General features: G+C 38.3%; 1 protein-coding gene across 1 annotated transcript; it reads right to left on the bottom strand.

The window, feature by feature from the left end:
• Positions 1 to 21153: 21153 nt before the first annotated feature.
• On the bottom strand, positions 21154 to 22570 carry GPR63 (G protein-coupled receptor 63). The gene has a single exon (XM_015826574.1). It carries the CDS (start codon positions 22568 to 22570, stop codon positions 21314 to 21316), a length of 1257 nt encoding a protein of 418 aa, XP_015682060.1. The 3' UTR covers positions 21154 to 21313.
• Between the last annotated feature and the right edge of the window lie 502 nt (positions 22571 to 23072).

Below are 23072 nucleotides of genomic sequence, written 5' to 3'. Positions count from 1 at the left end.
AATATAACACAGGCTTACCAATTACTTTTAAGTTGATGAGCATGTTTCATGGTTGCTAAGCAACCAGTACGGATTTCTCACATCAAGATGGCTGTCTGCTATCGGGTTGATAGTAGAATTGCCTTGTTTAAAAAGTTTTAAATTATTAACACAGTCTTCATGAAGTATTGTTCCATGTTTCAAAAAGATCTTGTATAGTTTTATAATCCTAAAATGAGATATGAGTGGTTGATAGTGACCAATCAATCAGAATAGAGCTGGAAGGGACCTTGGAGGTTTTCTGGTCCAACCCCCTACTCAAGCAGGAGACTCTTTACCATTTCAGATAGGTGGCTGTCCAATCTTTTCTTAAAAACCTCCAGTGATGAAGCACTTCTGAAGGCAAGCTGTTCCACTGGTTAATTGTCCTCACTGTTAGGAATTTTCTCCTTAATTCCAGGTTGCTTCTCTCCTTGATTAATTTCCATCCATTATTTCTTGTCTTGCCTTCTGGTCCTTTGGAAAATGAGTTGACCACCTCTTCTTTGTGGCAGCCCCTCAAATATTTGAATACTGCTATCATGTCACCCCAGCCTTTCTTTTCTCTAGACTGCTGCACACTGCTGGCTCATGTTTAAATGATTGCCCACTAGGACTCCAAGGTCCCTCTCACAGTTACTATTTTTGACCTGTACCTTTGGTTTTTCCTGCCTAAATGTAAAACCTTGCTTTTCTCCACATTAAATTTCATGTTGTTGGATAGGGCCCGTTGTTCAAATCTGTCAAGATCTTTTTGGATCCTGAGCTTGTCTTCTGGGGTGTTGTCTATTCCTGCCAGCTTTGTGTCATCTGCAAATTTAATGAGTTCCCCTTCTATTTTCTCATCTAAATCATTTATAGAGATATTGAAGAGTACTGGGCCTAAGACAGAACCTTGTGGTACCTCACTGCTTCCTTCCTTCCATGTAGATGTAGTTCCATTAAATACTATTCATTGAGTATGCTTTGTCAGTTACAAATCCATCTGGTGCTGCGGCTGTCTATCCCACATTTTTCTAGTTTACCAAGAAGTAGTTTGTGGTCTTCTTTGTCAAATTCCTTGCTAAAGTCTAAGTATACTATGTCCACAGCATTTCTCTAATCTACTAATTTAGTCACTCTGTCAAAAGAATGAAATAAGATTGGTTTGGCATGATCTGTTAGTTATAACTTTATTTGATTCTAGATGTTCACAGATCTGTTTTTTATTATTTTTCCAGTATCTTCCCAGGTATTGATGTTAGGGTGATTGGTCTGTAGTTTTCTGGGTCTGCTTTTTTCCCTTTTTTGAAGATGGGAACCATATCCGCTCTTTTCCAATCCTCTGTTCCCTGGTGCTCCAGGATTCTTTAAAGATATGGTACAATGGTTCTGAGATGACATCTGCCAGTTCCTTCAGATCTCTGGGATGCAATCCATCAGGTCCCAGTGATTTATATTCATCAAGATCAGACAGGTGTTCTCTTACCATTTTCTTGCTTATTTTAATTTTTATTTCTAGTCTGTTTTTTACAGTTATGTGTTTGGTAAGTTGGGCTATAGTTTCTTTTTGCATGAAGACTGATGCAAAGAATAAGTTAAGCAGCTCTGCTTTCTCTCTACTGCCTGTTACTTCCTTGCCATCTTCCCTCTTTAGTGGACCGACTGTTTTCTTGATTTTTTTCTTGTTATTTATATGTTGAAATAAACTTTTTTTTAATTATTGTTGCAAGTCTTTGTTCATTCTGAGCCATTGTTTTCCTGACTTCACCTTTGCAGATTCGGGCTATCTGTTGATATTCTGCTTTAATTATGTCTCTCTCTTTCCATTTTGTGTACTTATCCGTTTTGTCTTTCAGTTTATCAGAGAAATCTTTGTACAGCCATGCTGGTTTCTTCTTGGATTTCTTGTTTTTCTTTTTCAGTGGTATTGTGTTGACTGGGCTTTTATGATCATATTTTTCAGAGTTTCCCACACTTCTTGAGTTGTTTTCCCCTTTAGGATTTTTATCCATGGAATTTTTCTTGGGCTCTCTTTGAGTTTATTAAAATCAGCTCTTTTAAAGTTTAAGACACTAATTGGATTATATTTTATTATAAGCTGTCCAGATGGTTTGTGACAGGCTGGCAACTTGGTCCTGCTGAGTTGCATGGATGGATGTTGCTTGTTTACCCTCCTCCCTGTTCTAGCTGTATAATGAACAAATCCAACCTACTCTACATCAGTACAATTGTTTCACCAGTATAATACAATAGTTCCACACCAGTACAACCTTAATTGTTTTTTGGAAGAAACACAGCAGACAATAGGATATGCAAACTATTTTTCCATTTGTTGCTAGACATAGTCAACCCTTAACATGTTGGAATGAGCTTGTAAAATTAACTTTGTAGTGATTAAATTGTTAACTATATAGGAATACAGATTATAAAATGCATGGTTGATACACTATTTTTCTTCTTGTAGCCAGAGGCAAGTTACACTAATTTTCTACTGCAGTCACAGCTAAATATGCAATTTTCAAACTGAAAAAGGAGATGATTGGTAAGTATGAGCTCTAATTCACCAGTTCTTTAGTTACTCTAATAACTATAGTACTTTAGTATTTGCATGTTCACTTGGATAGGTATTTTCAAAGTTCATCCTAAGCTTCAACAACTGGATACACCTTCATAGGAGCCATGATAGCACAGTGGTTAGAATGCGGTATTGCAGGCTAACTCATTGCTCATTGCCAGGAGTTCGATCCTCACCAGCCCAAGGTTGGCTCAGCCTTCTATCCTTCTGAGGTTGGTAAAATGAGGACCCAGATTGTTGGGGGCAATATGCTGACTCTGTAAACTGCTTAAAGAGGGCTGTAAAGCACTATGAAGAGGTATATAAGTCTAAGTTCTATTCCTATTGCTATTACCATTCCATATAAAGTACAGTATATAGAGGCCTAGTTATAGAATCTATATTCCTGGCACATTTTAAATCGATAGGTACCTATATAGCCATGGAAAAGCTAGCGTATTTGTTCTATGAAAGGCATAATAGAGGATTACTTCTCAATTTCTCTGCTACATTGATTATGATAGGCTAAATATTAAACCTTTCATTTTATACAACAACAAAAAAGTAACTCAATTAAAACTCCCACAATTGCAGAGATAACCTTAAGAGAAAATAGGTTCTCGAAACAGAGACATAATTATTATTCAATTCTATGCTTACCTCAAAGAAGTTTATTTCCAAGTTACTTTACATAGGATTTCATACCAAGCAGCTACTGAGTCCATAGAAATGAACTACCTAGACACTATTAACCTCCTATAACAGCACGAGAGCCATATTTTCAAGCCTTATACAGTGTGATGGTTGTTTGTTTTGCAAGGATGGGGCATCCCACAGCATAGAAAATAACTGTACGCAATGCTTTATTATATAGCACACACCTTCCCCAACAATTTACTGTTGCCCTGAGTTCTTGACACCCTCCAAGGCTTTACAAGTTGATGTAGCCAAATAACGAAACTGTTGGCTGGAGGTGATAGATGCACTAACAGAGAAGGCTCCCCCACCTCTTCCCTCCAAAACCCATGGTTTTTTTTTCTTCGTTTGTTTTAATTTTTATCTGTTTTTATATTTATGGTTGTTGGATATTTGTCTATTACGGTATCTTATTATAAGCCACTCCGAGTTGCCTTGAACTGTGAGATGGGTGGCAAATAAATTTCATAACAATAATAAAGAGATCTTTGATGCTCAGTCCTTGCCGCATGTTAAAGTCTTAAAGTATGTAAAGTGGTCTACAGCCTTTGCTTCACTCCAAAGGTTCTGGCATTTGTTGGGATTAGGTGTCTCAGCATGGCTGCTCTTTTTCTGATTGCTGCTGAGCTACAAGCTCTGCTCTTAAGCAGAGTTGCTACTGAGCACTCCAGCTGAACTGTCAAGCCGAGCTCCTAGCAGGAATCATACCAAGATATGCTGCTCACTGTATCTTGTGGTCCTGTCAGCCTTTTTGCTGCCTGTAATAACTGTAATTGCCCAAACATTGCTTCCCAGTCTGCTTGCTGTTTTCTCCTCATTTGCCTACACACCCACACATGCTCTGTGTTTTCCTTTTGTGGGCTACCGGTAAGAGCGCCAGTGAGGTGAGATGGCTGCGGACCTCAGCATATTCCTCAAAATGCCAGAGTGTAGCTCAATTAGCCAGACAAGTGGGACGCCATCGTGGATTCCTGTGAGTGGGATTATGTCATTTCTCTCAGCAAACTATGTGTGTGGGGGGGGAAATGAACCCATCTCCTCTCACCGTTCTGAGGCTGCAAACTTTTATGGCCCTTGGGGAAAGCGGAATTGGGAAATGTATCTACCTGCTGCATCTGTTTTCCCAAATGGAACATAAAATAATAGGGTTGGAAGGGACCTTGGAGGCATTCTAGCTCAACCCCCTGTCAGTGGCAGGTGATCCTATACCATTCCAAACTTTCTTTGGGCTTGATAGGATGGATACAGGTGATAATAGAAAGAATAACAAAATAACAGAACAGAATAATAGAGTTGGAAGAGATGCCGGAAGTCCTCCAGTCCAACCCTCCACCCAAGCATGAGACTCTATATCAGAATAGAATAGAATAGAATAGAATAGAATAGAATAGAATAGAATAGAATAGAATAGAATAGAATAACCGAGTTGGAAGGCATCTTGGAGGTCATCTAGTCCAACCCCCTGCTCAGGCAGGAAACCCTACACCATTTCAGACAAATGGCTGTCCAATCTCTTCTTAAAACCTTCCAGTGAGGGAGCACCCACAACTTCTGGAGGCAAGCCGTTCCTCTGGTTAATTCTTTTCACTGTTAGGAAATTTCTCCTTAGTTCTAGGTTGCTTCTGTCCTTGATTAGTTTTCATCAGGGCTTTTTTTCTCATAGAACGCCCAGAATGGAGTTCCGGCACCTTTTTGGGATGGAACCTTGTAGGGTAGGCAAGGCGGGTTGTATGATGTGTGTGAGTTCTGGCACCTTTTTTTTTTTTTTAGAAAAAAAAGCACTGGGTTTCATCCATTGCTTCTTGCCCTGCCTTCATGTGCTTTGAAGAATATGTTGACACCCCCCTCTTCTTTATGGCAGCCTCTAAAATATTGGAACATATTGTCATATCATCCCTACTCTTTGTCACTAGACTGGACATACCCAATTCTATTATTAGTTTTTTCTTTAATGTCACATTAAAGCATCTAGATGTATTCCTAACATAGTACTAAGTCTAGCTTTTCTATCACTGGAGCCAAAGATCTGACAAATATTATTTTCATCTGTCTCAAGATCAATATCATTCCAATGAGACTGTTTTAATAATAATAAATAGTTATAGATTTAAATAATGGAAAGTGAGGTCCCTATTTCATTCTGTCAAGATAAAGCCAAAGATGTGATTAAGCAGAGCATTACAGATTTCAATATGAAATGCATGAAACTATAAGACTATTATGTTCTATAAGAGCAAATCAAAGTAAGGGTCCTGCAGACTGTCTAAATTAATTTATGTATCCAAGATATTGATGGACATTTTCCTGAGACCACTTTGACACTCTCACATCAGCAGACTTCTAGGGCAAAATATATGTGAATTTGACGAGGAAGAATCTATCAAATGCATTATCTTAAGAGACAAACTTTATAGCAAAAAATGGAAAGCTTTATACAAGGTGATTATTGATGTTGCTTACAGAAGGACAGGCTGTTTGGATGAGTTTGTGATGTATGAAACAAACTGAAGAGTGATTTATTCAATTGCAAAATTCTGTAATCTAGCAACATGAACTTATAGCAACACAGTATTTATTAAAGGCATGAACTAAAACAGTGGTTCATATGCTAGGGTTAATTACCCACAAGGGGGTAATTTGGACCTGTCCTGGGGGTAATGGAGCAATTTGTAATTGCTTGTTTATATGTTGAGGATCCAGTCTGGGACTACTAGTGCCAGGATGCTTATATAAAAGAACAGAATCAGGGTTTGTTGGTGAGATTATGACATTATTCAAGATCAGAAAAAGAGATCATTGTGTCAAACCATTTAAGAACCGCTGGACTAAAGTAATCCACAAATATTGCCTATTGAGGAGTTATTGGTCATTAGCTGTTATGTTTTGTGAATAACTTTATTTGTATAAATTCTGTACTTTGACCATAATAAAAATCAATTCAGTTAAGTTCAATTCTACCTGAGTCACATAATTTGTGAAGGATTTTTTTTTCAGGATTATTTTGAATAGCCCTTATTACAGTCTTTAACATCACCATGCTTTCTGATATGCATATTGTATAATTTATTTTTAAATTTTACCTGCAGGTGATAGGATTCCCTTTAGGTTTATCTTTTATGTCTGATCCCTAGTCTATATGCAGTGATAGCCAGAGCTGAGATGTGAAGGCAACTAGAAAAAACTAGGAATACTGAAATATGGATTGATTAAACAGTTGTTGGATTTCCTAAATGGAAATTATGCTTTGGCAGGTTTATAATTAAATGGATTTTTAAATGTACTTAAAAAATAATTACTTGGTATATATTAGCAACCACACTGAATTTGGCAGAGTGACAAACCTATTTGCATTGGACGCCCACACATAGTGGCGTATTAATTCCTTGCCTTCAAGTTAGTCATCCTTTTGACTCTGAGAAAAGCAGTTGTCCTAGTTCACTGATGGGATAGATTTCATCCTGGCAAATGCAAATATTTGAAATCCCAGTGAAACTCCAGTAACAAATGTGCTGACTTTGTTTCTAGTTATGAAATTATATCAGAAATCACACTTTTTTTTCAATATATTACCAAATTTCACAGTGTGAATACAACAAAAGAGTGCATATGGGCATAAAAATCTATAAAATGACTGCATATTATAAGTGACACACAATAGAAGCCTCTTGCCCTTTCTTTAATCTCTGCACAAAATACACTTTAGGAGACTGGCAATAAGTCAGGGAAAATATTGTTATAAAACAATGAACAGTCAAGAATATATAGAAAAATGAATAGCCAGAGTTGCATAGAAAATATAGAAAATATTGTGCAAATGAACTAATCATCCCCAAATTGTTGTGATGTAAGTACATCAAAGATACTGTGCAATAGAGACTATTTTATAAATCACTAAATGTAACTGAATGTTTTTTATATATTTAACTTTCTTTCTTTGGTGGCATATTAGCAATTGCAAATCAAGTTCCTCCTGGTGAATTTGAAGAAGTGCTAGAAAAACCTGGACAAATCTGCTCACATTGTAACAGGAAGTATTTTTTCACCCTGCTCACCAATGCCAGAAACCATGATCTCTTCAAATTATCCTTTTTCCCTCATGAAAGTGTGGGTTCCACATGAAATGAGAAAAAGTACCAGCTTGTGATAAATATTCATACACATACATTCTTTCCTTCAAAAACGCTTAGAATCTAATTGATGCAGATCTTCAAAGTATCTATATCATTGCATACAATCAAGATTCATCTTCCCACACCAGTGCACTAGCTTCTCAAACTAGTTTCTCAAACAGGAACCACACAGGTAATGAAAGCACAGGGGGAAAATTCAAGTTAATTTTTTGGATTTAAACTAGATACAGTATATTCTTGGAAATGAGTCCCCAAAAACAGAATGCTTAGTTGTTCTTCCTCACAAGGAACATATTTCTGATGTTAAAAATCTTGTCTTAACTATAACATTTATTTATATATTATATATATAAATGTATATTATATATAAATAATTTCACAGTTTAACAAAATTAATGTCCTGCTTTTTTATGTGTAGTTGATTTTCTGCCTTTATGATAGGCATCCATATCCTACGTTTGTCTACATAGCACATGTGGGCAGCTCCACCATTCTTTATCAATAGAAATATATCAAATAAATGTATATGAATATTATATGACGTAAATTTTAAAAAAACTATGTAGCATTTTGGGTATCAATACATCCATAGATACCACTTTTAATGCCCTCTATTAGTGAATCTACTTGCATGAGATATTCCCTTAGATTTTCAATGAAACTCAGGTCTAGGGATTATGTAGACAATTCCAGAACCTTTATCTTTTTTTCATTTGAGTACTTAATGATTAGCTTCAAGATATGTGTTGGATCTTGTTAAAATATTCACATCTTTTCAATTTCAGTTTCTTCAACAACTGTGGGACATAAGCTTTAGAATATGTTGAAGTTTATTTGAATCCATCTCTGCACTTGCACAATATTTCCTGTCACCACACAACAGCAAAATATAAGCTGGTTAATGACTGATAATTATTCTTTTCTCCACATGCTTCACTTCTCTTTCTCCAAATGTTTCTTTTGTGGCTGTAACTGAATAAGCAAAGACAATAGACAAAGATTCATTAAATATCCTTATGGTGTCCATATCAGCATACTTTTATGTTGCTTTGTGATCTCAGCTAATCAGATTGTTGCATCCTGATCTCAGATAGGTTGGCCTGATATGGATGTCAATTAGTGCCAGTTTTGATTATGGTGTGTTAAATTGATTAAAGGTCATCCATTCATTCATCTTTCCTGTTCTCCATTGGAATCATTGGATATAAATAATTCTTCGCTTAGATTTGTTAGCATTGCTTCTATCTTATTTAGCACAGCGGTAGGCAAAAATAGCTGATCTGAGAGTATTTCAGGCGCACAGTGTTCTGCAGCATGGGCTATATTTAGTTCTCTTATGTACAATGTCTGATTGCAGAAGGTTCATTCATACAGCCAACAGATTGTGGGAACAAGTCTCTATACAACTGGTTTGTTGACTCCAACAGGAAAAAAAAAACCCCATGATTGGTCATAATTTGGAATGTGAAACTCACAATAATGCTGAGTGAATGTTACATTTGGGTTTATCTTTTGCTGATTTGTTACCTCTAGATCAGTGATGGCGAACCTTTTAGAGACCGAGTGCCCAAACCACAACCCAAAACCCACTTATTTATTGCAAAGTGCTAGGGCTGCATAAGCATTGTGGTGCCCCCAGGGGGAGCATCGGGGTGTGGCCAACTGGGGGAGGCGTGGCCCACTGGGGGGGCATGGCTGCGATTGTCACGGCAGACTGGGTGGGCGTGGTTGGGGTGGACATGGCCACCTCAATGTTGCTCATGGGGGGATGCCTGTGGGGGCCGGGCAGGGTTGGGGGCGATCCAGGGAGTATCTGGCAGGTGGGGCGGTGGGCAGGAGGCCCAGCATAGATGGGGGAGGCATGCAATCCTAGCTGGGACTGGGGGGCCATGTTGCCGATGGGGATCCAGCTTTCCCTGCTCGGGGTGGCCTTTAGCTTGCTGGGTGTGGGCATGCTCTACCACCTCTACTCGAGCTTGCTAGCTGGCTGCTTTGCCTCCTTTGTGCTGGGTGGGGCTGCCACTCTGGGCAGCGGCGGCCTAATGGACCTGCACAAGCTGCTGGCAGCGGCAGCATGCGTGCCCACAGAGTGCACCTGCGTGCCCACAGAGTGCACCTCCGAGTGCACCTCTGGCACATGTGCCATAGGTTCACCACCACTGCTCTAGATTAAACTCTTAACTATACTCTTTTGGCAGATTGCTATTTGATGGATGAAGCTTATTGAATTAGAAGCAAAATATCTTCGTTCTCAGGGAAAAAAACACCTTTGAGACTCTTTGGTGGATAGTTCATATACATGAAAGAGAGCTATTATCCATGCCACAGACAACATTCTGTGACTTAGTATATACCGTTCTATAAACCATCACATGTGATTTACCCGGCTTTAGCACTGCAGTTGTGTGCACCCCATCACTGAGGCTTATAAGCCATGGTTTATGACTTAATGTGAATCTATCCTGTAAACACATTTTGTCTGGTGTTTGCTTTTTTCTGAAACATCATCATAAACTCAAAATTCCTTGTCAATCCAGAGCAAGATGACAGGAAAGGGAAATAGTAAAGCAGTATGCCCTAAAGTAGGGTCGCACTCTCTGCCCCACAATATTCCTGTCAGATTTGAGGGAATGATCTTGGAAGACAGGGAGAAGAGATGCAGCCAAGAGATTAGTCAGATAAAAGGCAACTTAGCATGCAGCAGGAATGTGGGTGGGGAAGCAGTCCAGAAGGGACCCTCTCTAGTTTCTTTGGGTTGTAAAGGGGATGGGAGGAGAAATGTATTTTCAGACTAGCAGGATTCTTTTAATATAACCTTACAGTAAAGTAGAATTAGCTCATCTGGCCATATTTCCTGTCTGGTCTACTTTGGAAGACTGGCAGTCAATTAGCTGGCCTGCAAATGTTTAGCAGCCCTGCTAGTATAGCCAGATGTTTCTTATTCTGAGCAGGTCATGAACCCCTTGGGAATCTGCTTGCTACTTGCTCCCAAATGCAACACTTGCCTACCTTTGTCTTAGGATATTCAGTGGATGAAAAGTAGCTCATGTTGCACCCAGTAGCTCTCACTGAGCAAGCAACCTCTTTTGTACGAGATAAAGAGCTACTACTGTAAGCATTCCACTGTGTTTTGCTTGAAATAAATATATATTGTTTATGCCATATAGGCTGTCCGTGTTGGACAGTTTTAGGTAGAAATCAGGTAACAATCACATGTGACTTATGGTACTCTAGTTGGATATAAAGCAGAGTTCCATCGACAAGGTCACCCTGTCTTGGCAGAACACAAAAAAACCCACCATCACCTCCAATCTTTATTGACATTATACCTAATTCCCACTCTTTTACTTGGAGGGGCAGCTGACAAGATAGTAGTCTGACAGAAAATTCCTCAGTATTTCATACATTTCATAAACCTTTGTTTAATATTACTTGCTTTTGTTATTTTATCTTATCTTATTTTTAGTCTCTAGTTAAGGAACTTTTGTTTTAAGCAAAGGTAGTAAGGTTTCTGGCTACTTGAATAAGACTGCTGTTAACCAGTCACATTGGACTGGACTGGAAAATGGTGGGGGGGGGGGAGGAAGAAGAGACAGCATGTACACTTTGGGTCTCAGATTGCATATAATTTCATGAAATTGGGCAGATATGTAATGAGCAAGCAGCCAACTCATATAATTAATTCCAGGCCCCTTTATTCCTCAGATAGAAACAATTCTCTGGAGCAGGATTTACTAACAGAACGAAATCCAACAATTCATAGAACTTTATTCTCCCAGGAAGGGCATCCAGTTACCCAAATGACCCCTGGTTCAGACTGTTGCTGTTTCTTCAGCAGCTGCATTGCTTGTGCAGAATGAGGTTGAGGCATACCTAAAAAAGGGAGAGTGCAATTGACTTAGTAACTCAGCAATGCTTGCCTGTAGTGCAGGTTTTTTTAGGGTGGTTTTTTTTTTTTTTTAGTTTTTGAGCTCCTGACTACAATCAAGCCCAAGGTAGACACTCGAAAAAAGTAAAATATTCTGGAAGTCTATTAAATGGATTGAAGATGTGGAAAGAAGATGTTGCTGCTATCACCAAAGCTTTGCTCTGCCACCATATTCCTTATTTTGTGATTGCCCAGTGTTGTTCTATTATATAGCTGCTGCTTCATTCCTTTACCGGAGTCTCCTAAATCAACTTCTGTTTTATATTGCATGTTAAACCAAAGCCAATCTCCCTTCACTCTGCAATGAGTAACTGTCAGACTGCCCTTGCATTAAACTTAGCACTTAGACTTATATACCGTTTCACAGTGCTTTCTAAGCCATTTACAGAGTCAGCCTATTGCCTCCAACAATCTGGGTCCTCATTTTACTGACCTCAAAAGGATGGAAGGCTGAGTCAACCTTGAGCCGGTGAGATTTGAACTACTGGCAGTCAGCAGAATTAGCCTGCAATACACTGCATTCTAGCCATTGCACCGCCATGGCTCAAAACCACATTGGCTGCCATATAAGGGATGATTTTATCGTGGCATGCCATTTGTTTTTTTAATAGGAGGCAAAACTCTATTGATTTCCTCTCCCATGCATTATAGGAGCCTAAGGCTTACACATCATTTTAAAAGCTTGTGACGCCTTCCTTCCTCGGTAAAAGTTTTTGCAACGGCAAAAAATCATCTTTTTTACGGGTATTATATCAAGGCCACACTATAGTAAATGGCACTAATTTGTCCCCTACTCCACCTGAGGATAGACTGATCATAGGTCAGTCAAGGTGTAGTGGCTCTGGTTTATTCAAACACTACAGGGCATATTTTGGCCTGAGAATTGTGGCCCGAATCAAATTGCACTGCTGAAATTACAATTCCCAATAACAAAGAGTGTGTACCTCCAGTTGTTTAATGCTTATCTGACCATAGCAAGGCATTATTGAATGTGTGGTTAGAGGGTCTCCAAAATACTGCCTGGACAATGTGTGGGCAGTTGCTCCCTTGTATATAATAGCACTTTTCCTCATATTTCTATATGTACCTCTTATAAACACCACTTTACACATGGAACAAACCCTTAGTGCAGGCTCAGGAATTCTGGGAGTTGAAGTCCACGAGTCATAAAAGAGCCAAGATTGCCTACCCCTGTGCTTAGTGGAATACAATTCCTTTATAAGGATTATTTCTATCAGCAGAATTAGAGGCTTTCTGCATCTTCTGATGCTATACGTACCCTACAAAATAACCCTGAAGGCATTGGTCCCACTAGCCCAGTCATGGTGAACCTTTTAGAGACTGAGTGCCCAAAAACTGGCCTCACCTCTGCTCCACCCCTGTCCCGTCCCTACTCCGCCCCCACCCCGCCTGCCCTCAGGGCCACTCATCGCCTCCAGGGCCCGCCGCAGATCGCCCAGCAGCACCATGGCAGCCATGCCCTCTGCCCGCACCCCGCAGCATAAACTGTGCGCGATGGGGCGTGAGGGCAGAATCTTGTCTACGCTGCCTGGCTACCATGTCCTTGATTGCACTGCTCTGCGTGGGCCACGCTCGGGGGTGAGCCTTCTCCAGGAGGGCTGCTGGTGAGGAGGGTGTCACGGGGGGAGGCAAGACTGGGGCAACAGCACGTGTGCCCACAGAGAGGGCTCCAAGTGCCGCCTCTGACACCCGTGCCATAGGTTCGCCACTACTGCACTAGCTTCAGTAATGGCCTGGTCTCAGATTACTTCCTGGCTTGCAAATTGGTTAACTCTGCCTGCCGACTGTGAGCATAGGAAGAATGGAAACTGATACTTATATTTTTCATCAATGAAATATTTTTCACCCTCCAGCATCCAATTAGTAAAGAAGCAGACATTGGCGATTTTCTGAAATTGGGTTCAGTCATTTTTACCTGAACTTTCTTGATGATCTCAGCTACTGAGAAAAGGTTCTTTTCGTTATATTTGTTGCTGCACAAAGAGCTTTGATCCTTTTGTATGTTTTATTTATTGTTCATCCTATGTCAAGCTTAGTCTCTTCTCCTCCTCATAGGTAGTTTGTACTTGCAATAGAAGATAAAGCAGCAGACTCTCCTGGCATTATCCAACTCTTCCTCCATATGAATTTGAGTTTTAGGGAGAAAATATAAACAGAAAAAAATATGGAGGGATAGAATAAAAAGAAAATAGAAAACATTAGTTATACTTGTATTAGCAGTTAACTTTATAATATGTAACCAAAGTGCTATACATTCTTTACTTTTTCTATTAACTGTAACGTTATTTATATAAATATTATATACTGTGTGTATATATATACAGTATATATAATTGTGCCAATGTACTGCCAAGAACTCCAAATAGCTGCAGAATGTGCAGATTTACGGATATGTATGGATTGCCTCCTTATTTCTGCTCTTTCCTCAATACAGGAAAGTAAAGTAGGGTATTTGCACTTCTCATAGAAGATGAAAGCATTTAATATAGTGATGTCACATTTCAAATAATGTTATCGCCGACAATGTTTTCACACTTTATGGGATAGCTATTCCTTCTTGTATTCATGCATCTTTATCCCTTATAAAGCAGTTCTTTCCTGTATCCTATGTATGTGAGATCTCCATAGAATGTGTGCATCCTTGAACTGTCTTTGATCAATTTTTTATATAAGATCTATGTAACTCTGAAACTCTACGTCTTAGTTTCTGGTTGCAAGAGACCAGTGATCCACTGTAGTTTGTTAGCTTTAGTTAGGGAAAAAAATGGAAGGATCTTCTCCAGTTGTTGGTGATTTTTGAGTTTCTGCCATGTTCTTTCACGTTCTTTCATCATTTTCGTTTTGCCTCACTGCCTTTCTTCTAGCATCACACAGACTTATATTTCGTTTTGCTCTGAAATCTATTTCCAGTTTGGTCAGAGAATTTGTGCACATTATTTCCCATGATTTGTTGCTGGTCTTTCCAACTGAAGAATTAAAAAAACAAATCTCTCCATTACAGAACTTCACAAGGATTGTCCAATGGTAGATTTAAAAGTTTTTAAATTGTCTCACTGCAGCTCTTTGTGGTTTTGCTTGTCATATGAGAAAATGGTTACAAAAATGGTTAACTGATAAATTTAAAGCAGAGAACATTCTCAAATGCTTTAACTACATTGGAGAGGCATAATATATTTCTTTAAGCTTTAATTAAGATATAGGTAGTATAGTAGCCTTTGCCCTCCAGAGATAACAGAATCTGTTGCTTAGCAATGGAAGCCTTTGTGGAAATTAGCATGAACTTCAAATGCACAAAACATCTCACATTAGGAATGGGTTTCAAAGTAATGAATTCCTCTGAGAATGCTTATTAGGATCACTGTAGAATCAACTTTCTAGGAGCAATACCAACAAACACCTTTAGATCCTCTTTACTGATACATTTATTATAACGCTTTCCATGCACGATGTGGTATTCCGGATTCATATGAAGGAAATATGAAATTATTCATATAAGTTAACAAGATAATAGCAGTATGTGATGCCCTGGATATTGATGAATTCCCTTGAGCCACACTGTGCTAGCGTATTAAGAAGCATGGCTGACTTGCAGTTCAGCATCATAGATTCAGTTTATTTCAAAACATGGGATAAATTTTATCAATGGTTAGCAATACGATAGAACGAGAAAGGACGGTGAAGTTTAACAGGATGAATGATAATTATTAACTAAGCTTTATTTTTATGATTATTGTCATTATTAGTGATTATAACTGTCTAGTATTATATTAATTACTGTCATTTAATATTTGTACCCGGACGATAGTCTGTTTGCTAAAGCATTGTTCAAGTTCAAGTCCCGCCTTCGCCGTGAAAGCCAGCTGGACGACTTTGGGCCACTCTCTTAGCGCAGCTCACCTCACAGGGTTGTTGTTGTGAGGAAAATAGGATGAGGGAGGTGTGATGGTTATGCCTTGAGTTATTTGTAAAAATAATAAAAAGCAGGATACAAATAAATCACTATTTTTAAAAATCACTTCTTTAATGAGGTGTTCATTAAAAACTATTTTCACCCCATCTTCATTCCTCACTTGGCATGAAACTATCGTAACTTAACAGAAACTTGTTTGTGAGAGCAGGATGCATATTTATGGTTAAAGATGGCAGGTGGTCCCTTGGGTATAGAAATAAGTGGGGTGGAAGACAACAATGTGGTTTAATCATCACAGAGTAGGTCATGGCATCAGATATTTTCATTCAAATCACATCTCCTAACTTTCAAAAAGAATCCCATAAGATCAATCAAAATAGGATAGCCCTCGTCCATAGGTTTACAAACAGATCGCACAAAAGAATGAATTGGTTAGGAACAGAAAACAAGTCAACTTGAGTATTTCCTCAACTTAAGAACTTTTTTAAATGACCAACCATGGCAGAAACAGGGAAGAATAGAATGACAATGGAATTGATCTTTAGCATGGGACTTTGAATGGTCCTGAATCTCTCTCTATCCAATATTATCATTAGAGTGTTCTTTACTACATTACAATATTAAAACTTTGAAGATTTTTGAGGTTCTACACATGAATTGAATTTTGTAGGTTTAGACAGCAGCAGTTCAACCTTTTTCCAACTCATAAATATAAAGCAATTTTGAGTGTTCATATTTGTTTAAAGGGTATGAAATTAATCCAAGATCTCTGGACATCGTTACCAATCTGTAATTTTAATGAGAGGTGAAAATGATGAATAAGGACAGGAGAACAATCAGATTATTTATAATTAATTTTAATTAAACTTAAATGCAAATGATGACAAATTTGATTTTTGTTGTGGCCTCTCCCACTGCTTCTTGGAATGCAGTCTCTGTATACCACATCTCTCAAAGACCACACAGGGCCCTCAATCAAGAAAAAGTTGCATGCCCCTCTTTTAGACAGTGCTCAATTGTGGACAACTCCACATTGTCAGCCTAGTGTAAACAAGACATTTTCTGTGCAATTATTTGCCCAGAAATTCACATTAGAAATGAAAACTGGAATGAGTCATTGTTCTTTTAAATATCTTGCTGCCTTTATCAAAAATCCTTTATGCCAGGGGTGTCAACTGGCGGCCCTTGTGCCGGATGCATCACATGCAGGCCACGCCCACTGTGGCTCCACAAAGGCAAAAAACGTCGCAGTACGTCATGTGATGCGATCAAGTTTTGATACCTGTGCTTTATGCGCTAACATTCTCTATTATTTTTTCCACCCATCTGATATAATGTGATCTTATCTGAAGCTTTTAACTGTTATTTTTGAAGGTCTACAAAAAAACTCTCAGGTCTGAGCATTCATTTTCATATGAAGAGACTTTAAAATTGTGATTATTCAACTAATACACCAAAACTAATTTTAGAAGATTTTAATTGATTGTTCTAAGAATAAGTCTAGCTAGTTAATAATAGCCATTTCCCTATAAACTGCTACAGAAAAACAGTTTGTCTTAATAATTGTTTACTGTAATTATTTCCATGGATATATATATATATCTATATTACATATAGGTCAGGTTTAACTTTAAAATTTAAAAACTGAGGTCTGTTTTTAAGAAAAGAAACATTTCATCAATGGCTAATAACTCTAGAAAGAAATGAGTTAAGGAAGTCATCACTTTTTCTTTTGCAACCACAGCACGTTGTGGCGCTTTGTTTTTATATGGCAAAAATAAATGAATACAATTGTTTACAAGGATAATGTTGCATAATGGCATGAGAGAAAGAGAACTAAACTGACAGCAACTTATATAAAGCTCATTAAAAACAATCTTATAAAAATACCACACTGAAGGGAGAGGACATTACTGTTATTCAGTATACAAACATAAATGCTTCCATAAAATAAATCATCCCTTTAAAGAGTATAAAACATCTCTCATGAAACTCCTTTTAGCAACAGATTTTTATATCAAATGTGACTGTTTGACAAATCTGCTTAAATAACTACATATATGAAATAAGATATAGCTTACTTCAGCACCCTGCCTTTTGTTTCTGAGTTTGAGCAAAAGTATATTTTTAAAAGGAGAAACAAAATAATGTTTTTACCCAGATAGAATGTTTTAATAAAATCATTTGAGATATATTTTAAGGTATTGTTGCCTTCTGAAAGCTTTGCCTATATGCATTTTCTTTTAACCATCAGTGTAATCTCAGTAGAAGAGCATATGGACCCATATATGAAGAGGCTGATTACCAGCTGAAGTGAAGGATTTTCAAGTTTAGGAGGATATAGAAATCAGTATCAAACGAAAAGGCACTGTTCCACAACAACAGTATATTAAAAGAGCCAATGGCAATATAGTGTAAGCTGAAATGATTTAAAATGTAAACAATATACATGATTACATTTCCTTCTCTGTTAAATGTTTCTTGACAACAGTAGTTCTTGGATGCTTTATATTTGGCCATTCCAATGACAAAATGGGAAGAACGAAGACTAGAAGCAACAGAGGGAACCGATTATGAGGTATTGGGGCGAAATTTGGAAATTTTGCCTCCGTTCTTCTGATTTTGACATGCTAATAGGAACAAACATTTCCTCACTTTCAAGCTATTAAAAGCGAAATTTTCTCAATAGGCATATTTGCATTAGAGAAATCCAGACGTGTGAGCCACACAACTCTGATCGTCCAAAGAATCCAGAACTGTTTACTATTCAGAGAGCTGCACCATTGGCACACTTATCTAGGAATGAGACACACTGCAGTGGGATTTATTTTCAAGTCAATATGGTCCTTTTAGGTCTACACAGTTGTTTAAAGTCAGCTAACTATTATAACCAATCTTTTTCATTTTGTTATAAGGCAGTGATGGCGAACCTTTTAGAGACTGAGTGCCCAAACTGCAACCCAAAACCCACTTATGCATCGTCCAGTGCTGGCTGGGTGTAGCCCATTGGTTGGGTGTGGCCAATTGGGTGGGGGTGGCTACGGTGGTAACGGCAGACTGGGTGGGACTAAAAAATTCAATCAATCAATTCCAACTTTGCAAGATCTTTTTTTTCCCGCGAGAAGTTGAAATTGACTGATTGAACTTTTTTTTTTTTTGCACATGGCGGCGGAGGCCTAAAGCGAAAAGGTTTTATAAAACCCAGCTGAAGGCCTAGGACTGGGGCGACGGCGTGCGTGCCCACAGAAAGGGCTCTGAGTGCCGCCTCTGGCACCCGTGCCATAGGTTCGCCACCACTGTTATAAGGTAAGAGAAGTACCCATTTATAGCAGAGCATACTGTTGGCCACCATTTAAGGATAAGAGTGTTTCCATAGTTTAAAGAATAAGCTGTTCCAAACATTTCTGGGTATGAACATTTTATTGATCTACTGCTAAAAGCGCTTCTAAAGTAACCCTATAATGAAAAGGATGGCCAACTAACATGATGCAGGAGTCAAACAGATGAACGCCCCAATTATCCCACCTCTATAGAAATATCCCAATTTCTATACAGTTGAAATATTAATAGTAAGGTTATTTTTGCTTATGTCTTCCAAAGTTTTTAATTTCCAGAAACGCAAGAATGCCCACAGTTCTAAATATAATTTTATCTGAAGTTGTTCCTGATGATGTTTAAACAATGCATTATCTCATTCTCGCAACTATTTCCTTTGTATGCATTATTTACATGAAGAGGGTCCATAGCTGTAAGGACAACCGAATCATGCTGTCTGAACTGTTTAGACCAGGGGTTGGCAACCTCGGCTCTTTTATGACTCATGGACTTCAACTCCCAGAATTCCTGAGTCAGCTATGCTGACTCAGGAATTCTGGGAGTTGAAGTCCATGAGTCATAAAAGAGCCGAGGTTGCCTACCCCTGGTTTAAACCTACCAACTAATTGCCCATACAATGGATCTAGGATTAAAAGCCAGGAAGCTTATGCATAAAGGACGTCAAAATTCTCTATGTAGAATATATATGTAGAACTCAGAAGTCAGATTATGGATATGAGAGGAGAGGGAGTAATACAAACATGAAGAGTAAGGCCCATTGGTGTGTTCCCACCCGCATTCCTTCCACCCTGGGAATTTTTGTCATGTGTTTAAGGTATTCAAGAAATGCTTTCCTTGGAAAGACAAAACAATGTTCCTGGTTGCTGACAGCCATGGTAATTCACCAAGCTGGGTAAGAAACTAGGTTGTCTTTTAAATCTAGTGTGCTATAAAGTTAGGTCACATGAACCAGCAGTTCTGAATGAACAAATCTATTTCTGACCCTGACGTTTTCTGCCCTAATACAACTTTTTAAAAGCAGGATTTAAATTAAGAGATTCTTTCAGCTGGAAGTCGTTATTTTGGTTATGTAAAGGAATGACAACAGGGTGTTTTTAGAAAAGTGCAAATATAGCAGAACTGACTCAAGCTTTAACATATGTACATTGGTCAAATGTATTTAATAGATTAAGATAAATACTCCTGAGAAAAATGTTTACTCTTTTTTTTCAGCTTTTCTTAAAAGGGAACATAATTTCAAGATATTACAAGAGAGACATAGCTGGTCATGCAACCTCGTAATATAGTTTGTCTTGACAGGAAAAGAAAAAGAAAAAGGAAAAATAAAATCATTTTCATAATTCAAGCAAGATAGCATATCCATTTGTAAGTATGGGGAGAGAAAATGTGGAAAATTTTATTTTCCCAGTTTAGTCAAAAATCTTTTTTTAAAAAAAAACTTGTCAAAAGAATTGTATACTGTACTGTGTGTGGCTTCAATTTATAAATTAAAAAATATATTTGAACATTATATAACTAAATGTCAAGTCTCTCTTCTAATTGATTCAACACAGTTAGCAATGAGAGTTTGATATTCAAAGGTAATTCATATTTTCATGGTATGCTTACATATAATTAACAACTATATGTTTTAATGCAATTATCAGTTATAATAACTGCATTGCATCAGTTTAATGCAATGCAGTTATTCTTTTGTGGGGTTAAAGTCATGACATTGAATATGAATAATCATGTATATCCCATTGAAATAATAATCAAAGACAAATCTCATGTGTTTTAAATAACTGGAATTCAGTTTAATTCCTTTTGGCTTTAGAAGGATTTAAAGCACTTTAATTCTTCTGGATTGTAATAAGTGTTACTTAAGTGTCTTCATCTAAATAAATTTGCACTACATACTTCTGACGTTCAAGTAAACTCAAAAAGGACTATAAAATAGTTCTGAAAACAAAGTATGTTATAGCATCATTCTGAAACACTGCGAAGCTGGTGGAAGAATTAAGAACCTCACAGAAAGAAACAAAAATGTAAAAGGTTACCAAATCTTTCTTCACCCCCCCCCCACTCACTCCCCTCCACCCAGTTCTGTTTAAAGTGCATGAATGTGGTTTTTTCCCTTAATGTTACTGCAACTCTTGCAAATAATTAATTAAATGCAAACATTTTGGCTCATCTATGCAGCAACATTGTTTGAAGAAAAAAAAGCCTATTAAGTATTCATCTAAATGTACCATAAAATAGCAGCATTAACAACATCTACAATGAAACGAAATGTTAGCAGTGTTTTAAGATCACCTGACGTACATCCAAAATGCGTTTTCCTTTCTACCACAGAACCAGGGAGGCAGTGGCAAACAATCCATAAAGAGCTACATATACATGGAGGGAATAAATGTGCAAATGGTACAGGGATTCTTTGAAGCTTGCATTTTGCAGCTCCTGTCTGTGGAAGAGAAAAATGGCATTTCAATTGATCTCTTTCAGCAGCAAAAGTCATTGCAAAAGAAAGCTTTGCCCTGTACACACAATTCCTTCCCCATGTATACAGAACTTCTTTAGTAGGTGGTCAACAATATAATATAGTTACATTCTGGTAGAAAAGCCCAAGAAATATCTCCTTCTTCAAGTTGAATGTGAATTCTAAAAATTATAAATCTGACAGCTAAAGAAGCCATTTAAAAAACCCCACTAAAACAGGCATACATCAGAAAAGAATAAGTGTCCATTTGCCACGAGGCTTACACTACTGACCGGTGCTCCCCGCACACATATACGGCACTAGGTCGGATACGTCTTCTAGCTTGACCAGGTAGCTGTGGCAAAAACTTGAAGTACTTGGGCACTAAGTCTAAACACGCATCATGAAATTTCTTGATTCTCCAGTAGTAGATGAGTGGGTTCAGAGCAGACTTGAGGTAGCAGAGCCAAAGGAGCCAGGTGCTTATCTCAAAAAAGTTGTGCTTGTGATAAAAGTGGCTGTTAAATGTAGCAATAAGGCTGTAGGCGGTGAAGGGGGCCCAGCAAATTATGAAGACAATGAACAAAATCAATATGGTGGTGAAGGCACGAGTTTTAAAGCTCATATCAATATTCATCTGAAAGGGTCTCTGGAGGCTCATGAGACCAAGCTTGCTAGCTTGACTGAGGCATATGCTATCCGGGTGGCTATGGATACGAACCGCGTTGTGCCGTACAGTATTGAGGATGCCCATAAAAGAATATAACATTACGAGGAATGGAATGAAAAAGGAGACCAAAACCACCACCACTACATAGGCGCGGTAACCAGGGTCTGTTGTGTAGCCAAATACACACTGAGGTGCTTTGGAAGGTATTTGTAAGCTGGGGTTCCCCACAGAGAGTGGAAAAGCCACAACAAAGGCCACGAGCCATGAAGCAGCGATGAGGACTTTTGCTCGGCGAGGATTCAGCTTGTCCTGTCTTTGAACTATTATAAGGAATCTGTCAATGCTGATGATGAGTAGTATGGCAACTCCTTCGATGACAAACAGCCAGAAGAACATGGCGGAGACTCTGCAGAAGACATCCCCAAAAATCCACTGCGTAGTGATGATGGTTATCAGAGCAAAAGGCATGTTCAGCACAGCTAGCAGCATGTCTGCAAAAGCCAAGCTAGCTAGAAGAATGTTAATTGCAGATCGCATTGCAGTCTTCTGATAGACCATAAGGCAGACGACAAGATTACCAACAAAAGAAATAAGGAAAATAAATATCATGGCAGCAGAAAGAATGATCTGGAGTGGTAGATTCAAGCTTGTGAAGCCTTGTAACAGGAGGGCAGGTGTACTATTGATTGTCAAAGGAGCTATCTCAGTAGTAACCATGGCACCCAAATGGTATTTCAGGAGCTGAGCTGTGCCCTTATGGACCAAGATCAACGGAGTGGTAATATTGGCATGTGCATGTTCATAGACAATAAAAGTTGCATTTAATGACACAGGATGAGCTGGTGTCAGCGTTGCAGGAAAAACCATCACTTCAGCAGAGAGAGAAAGAGACTTCAAGGCATTTTAATAAATAAGATGGTGTCATGATTCATGGCCCTTGGCTAAATTATGGTGACGTATCCAGAAGAGGGAAGGTTGACTTGTACCCTTCATGGCAGTGCTTTGGTCTGAAAAACCAAACAGAAATTAAAATGTTAAAATGAAATATCCTATTACTGAATGCACTGATATTGCTGTGGACAAAAGCTGGGCTCCTCAATATTTCCTTCATTATCCAGCACTATTAAATATTCAACTGCGTGTACAGGAACTCCTCAACTTACGACCACAATTGAGCCCAAGATTTCTGTTGCTAAGTGAGACATTTGTTAAGTGAGCTTTGCCCCATTTTACGACCTTTCTTGCCACAGTTGTTCAGTGAATCAATGCAGTTGTTAAGCTAGTAACACAGTTGTTAAGTGAATCTGGCTTCCCCCATTGATTTAGCTTGTCAGAAGGTCGCGAAAGGGGATCACATGACACACACCCC

Source organism: Protobothrops mucrosquamatus, unplaced genomic scaffold (genome assembly GCF_001527695.2).
Source record: "Protobothrops mucrosquamatus isolate PMUCROS unplaced genomic scaffold, P.Mucros_1.0 scaffold3189, whole genome shotgun sequence".
In the NCBI taxonomy this organism is placed as follows: Eukaryota; Metazoa; Chordata; class Lepidosauria; order Squamata; family Viperidae; genus Protobothrops; species Protobothrops mucrosquamatus.
Note: the sequence above shows the minus strand (reverse complement) of the source record. Positions and strands in the feature narration are given on the sequence as shown.

What these genes read in the sequence shown, in the direction of transcription:
- GPR63 (XM_015826574.1), bottom strand. Translation starts at nt 22,570, where the DNA reads ATGGTTTTTCCTGCAACGCTGACACCAGCTCATCCTGTGTCATTAAAT.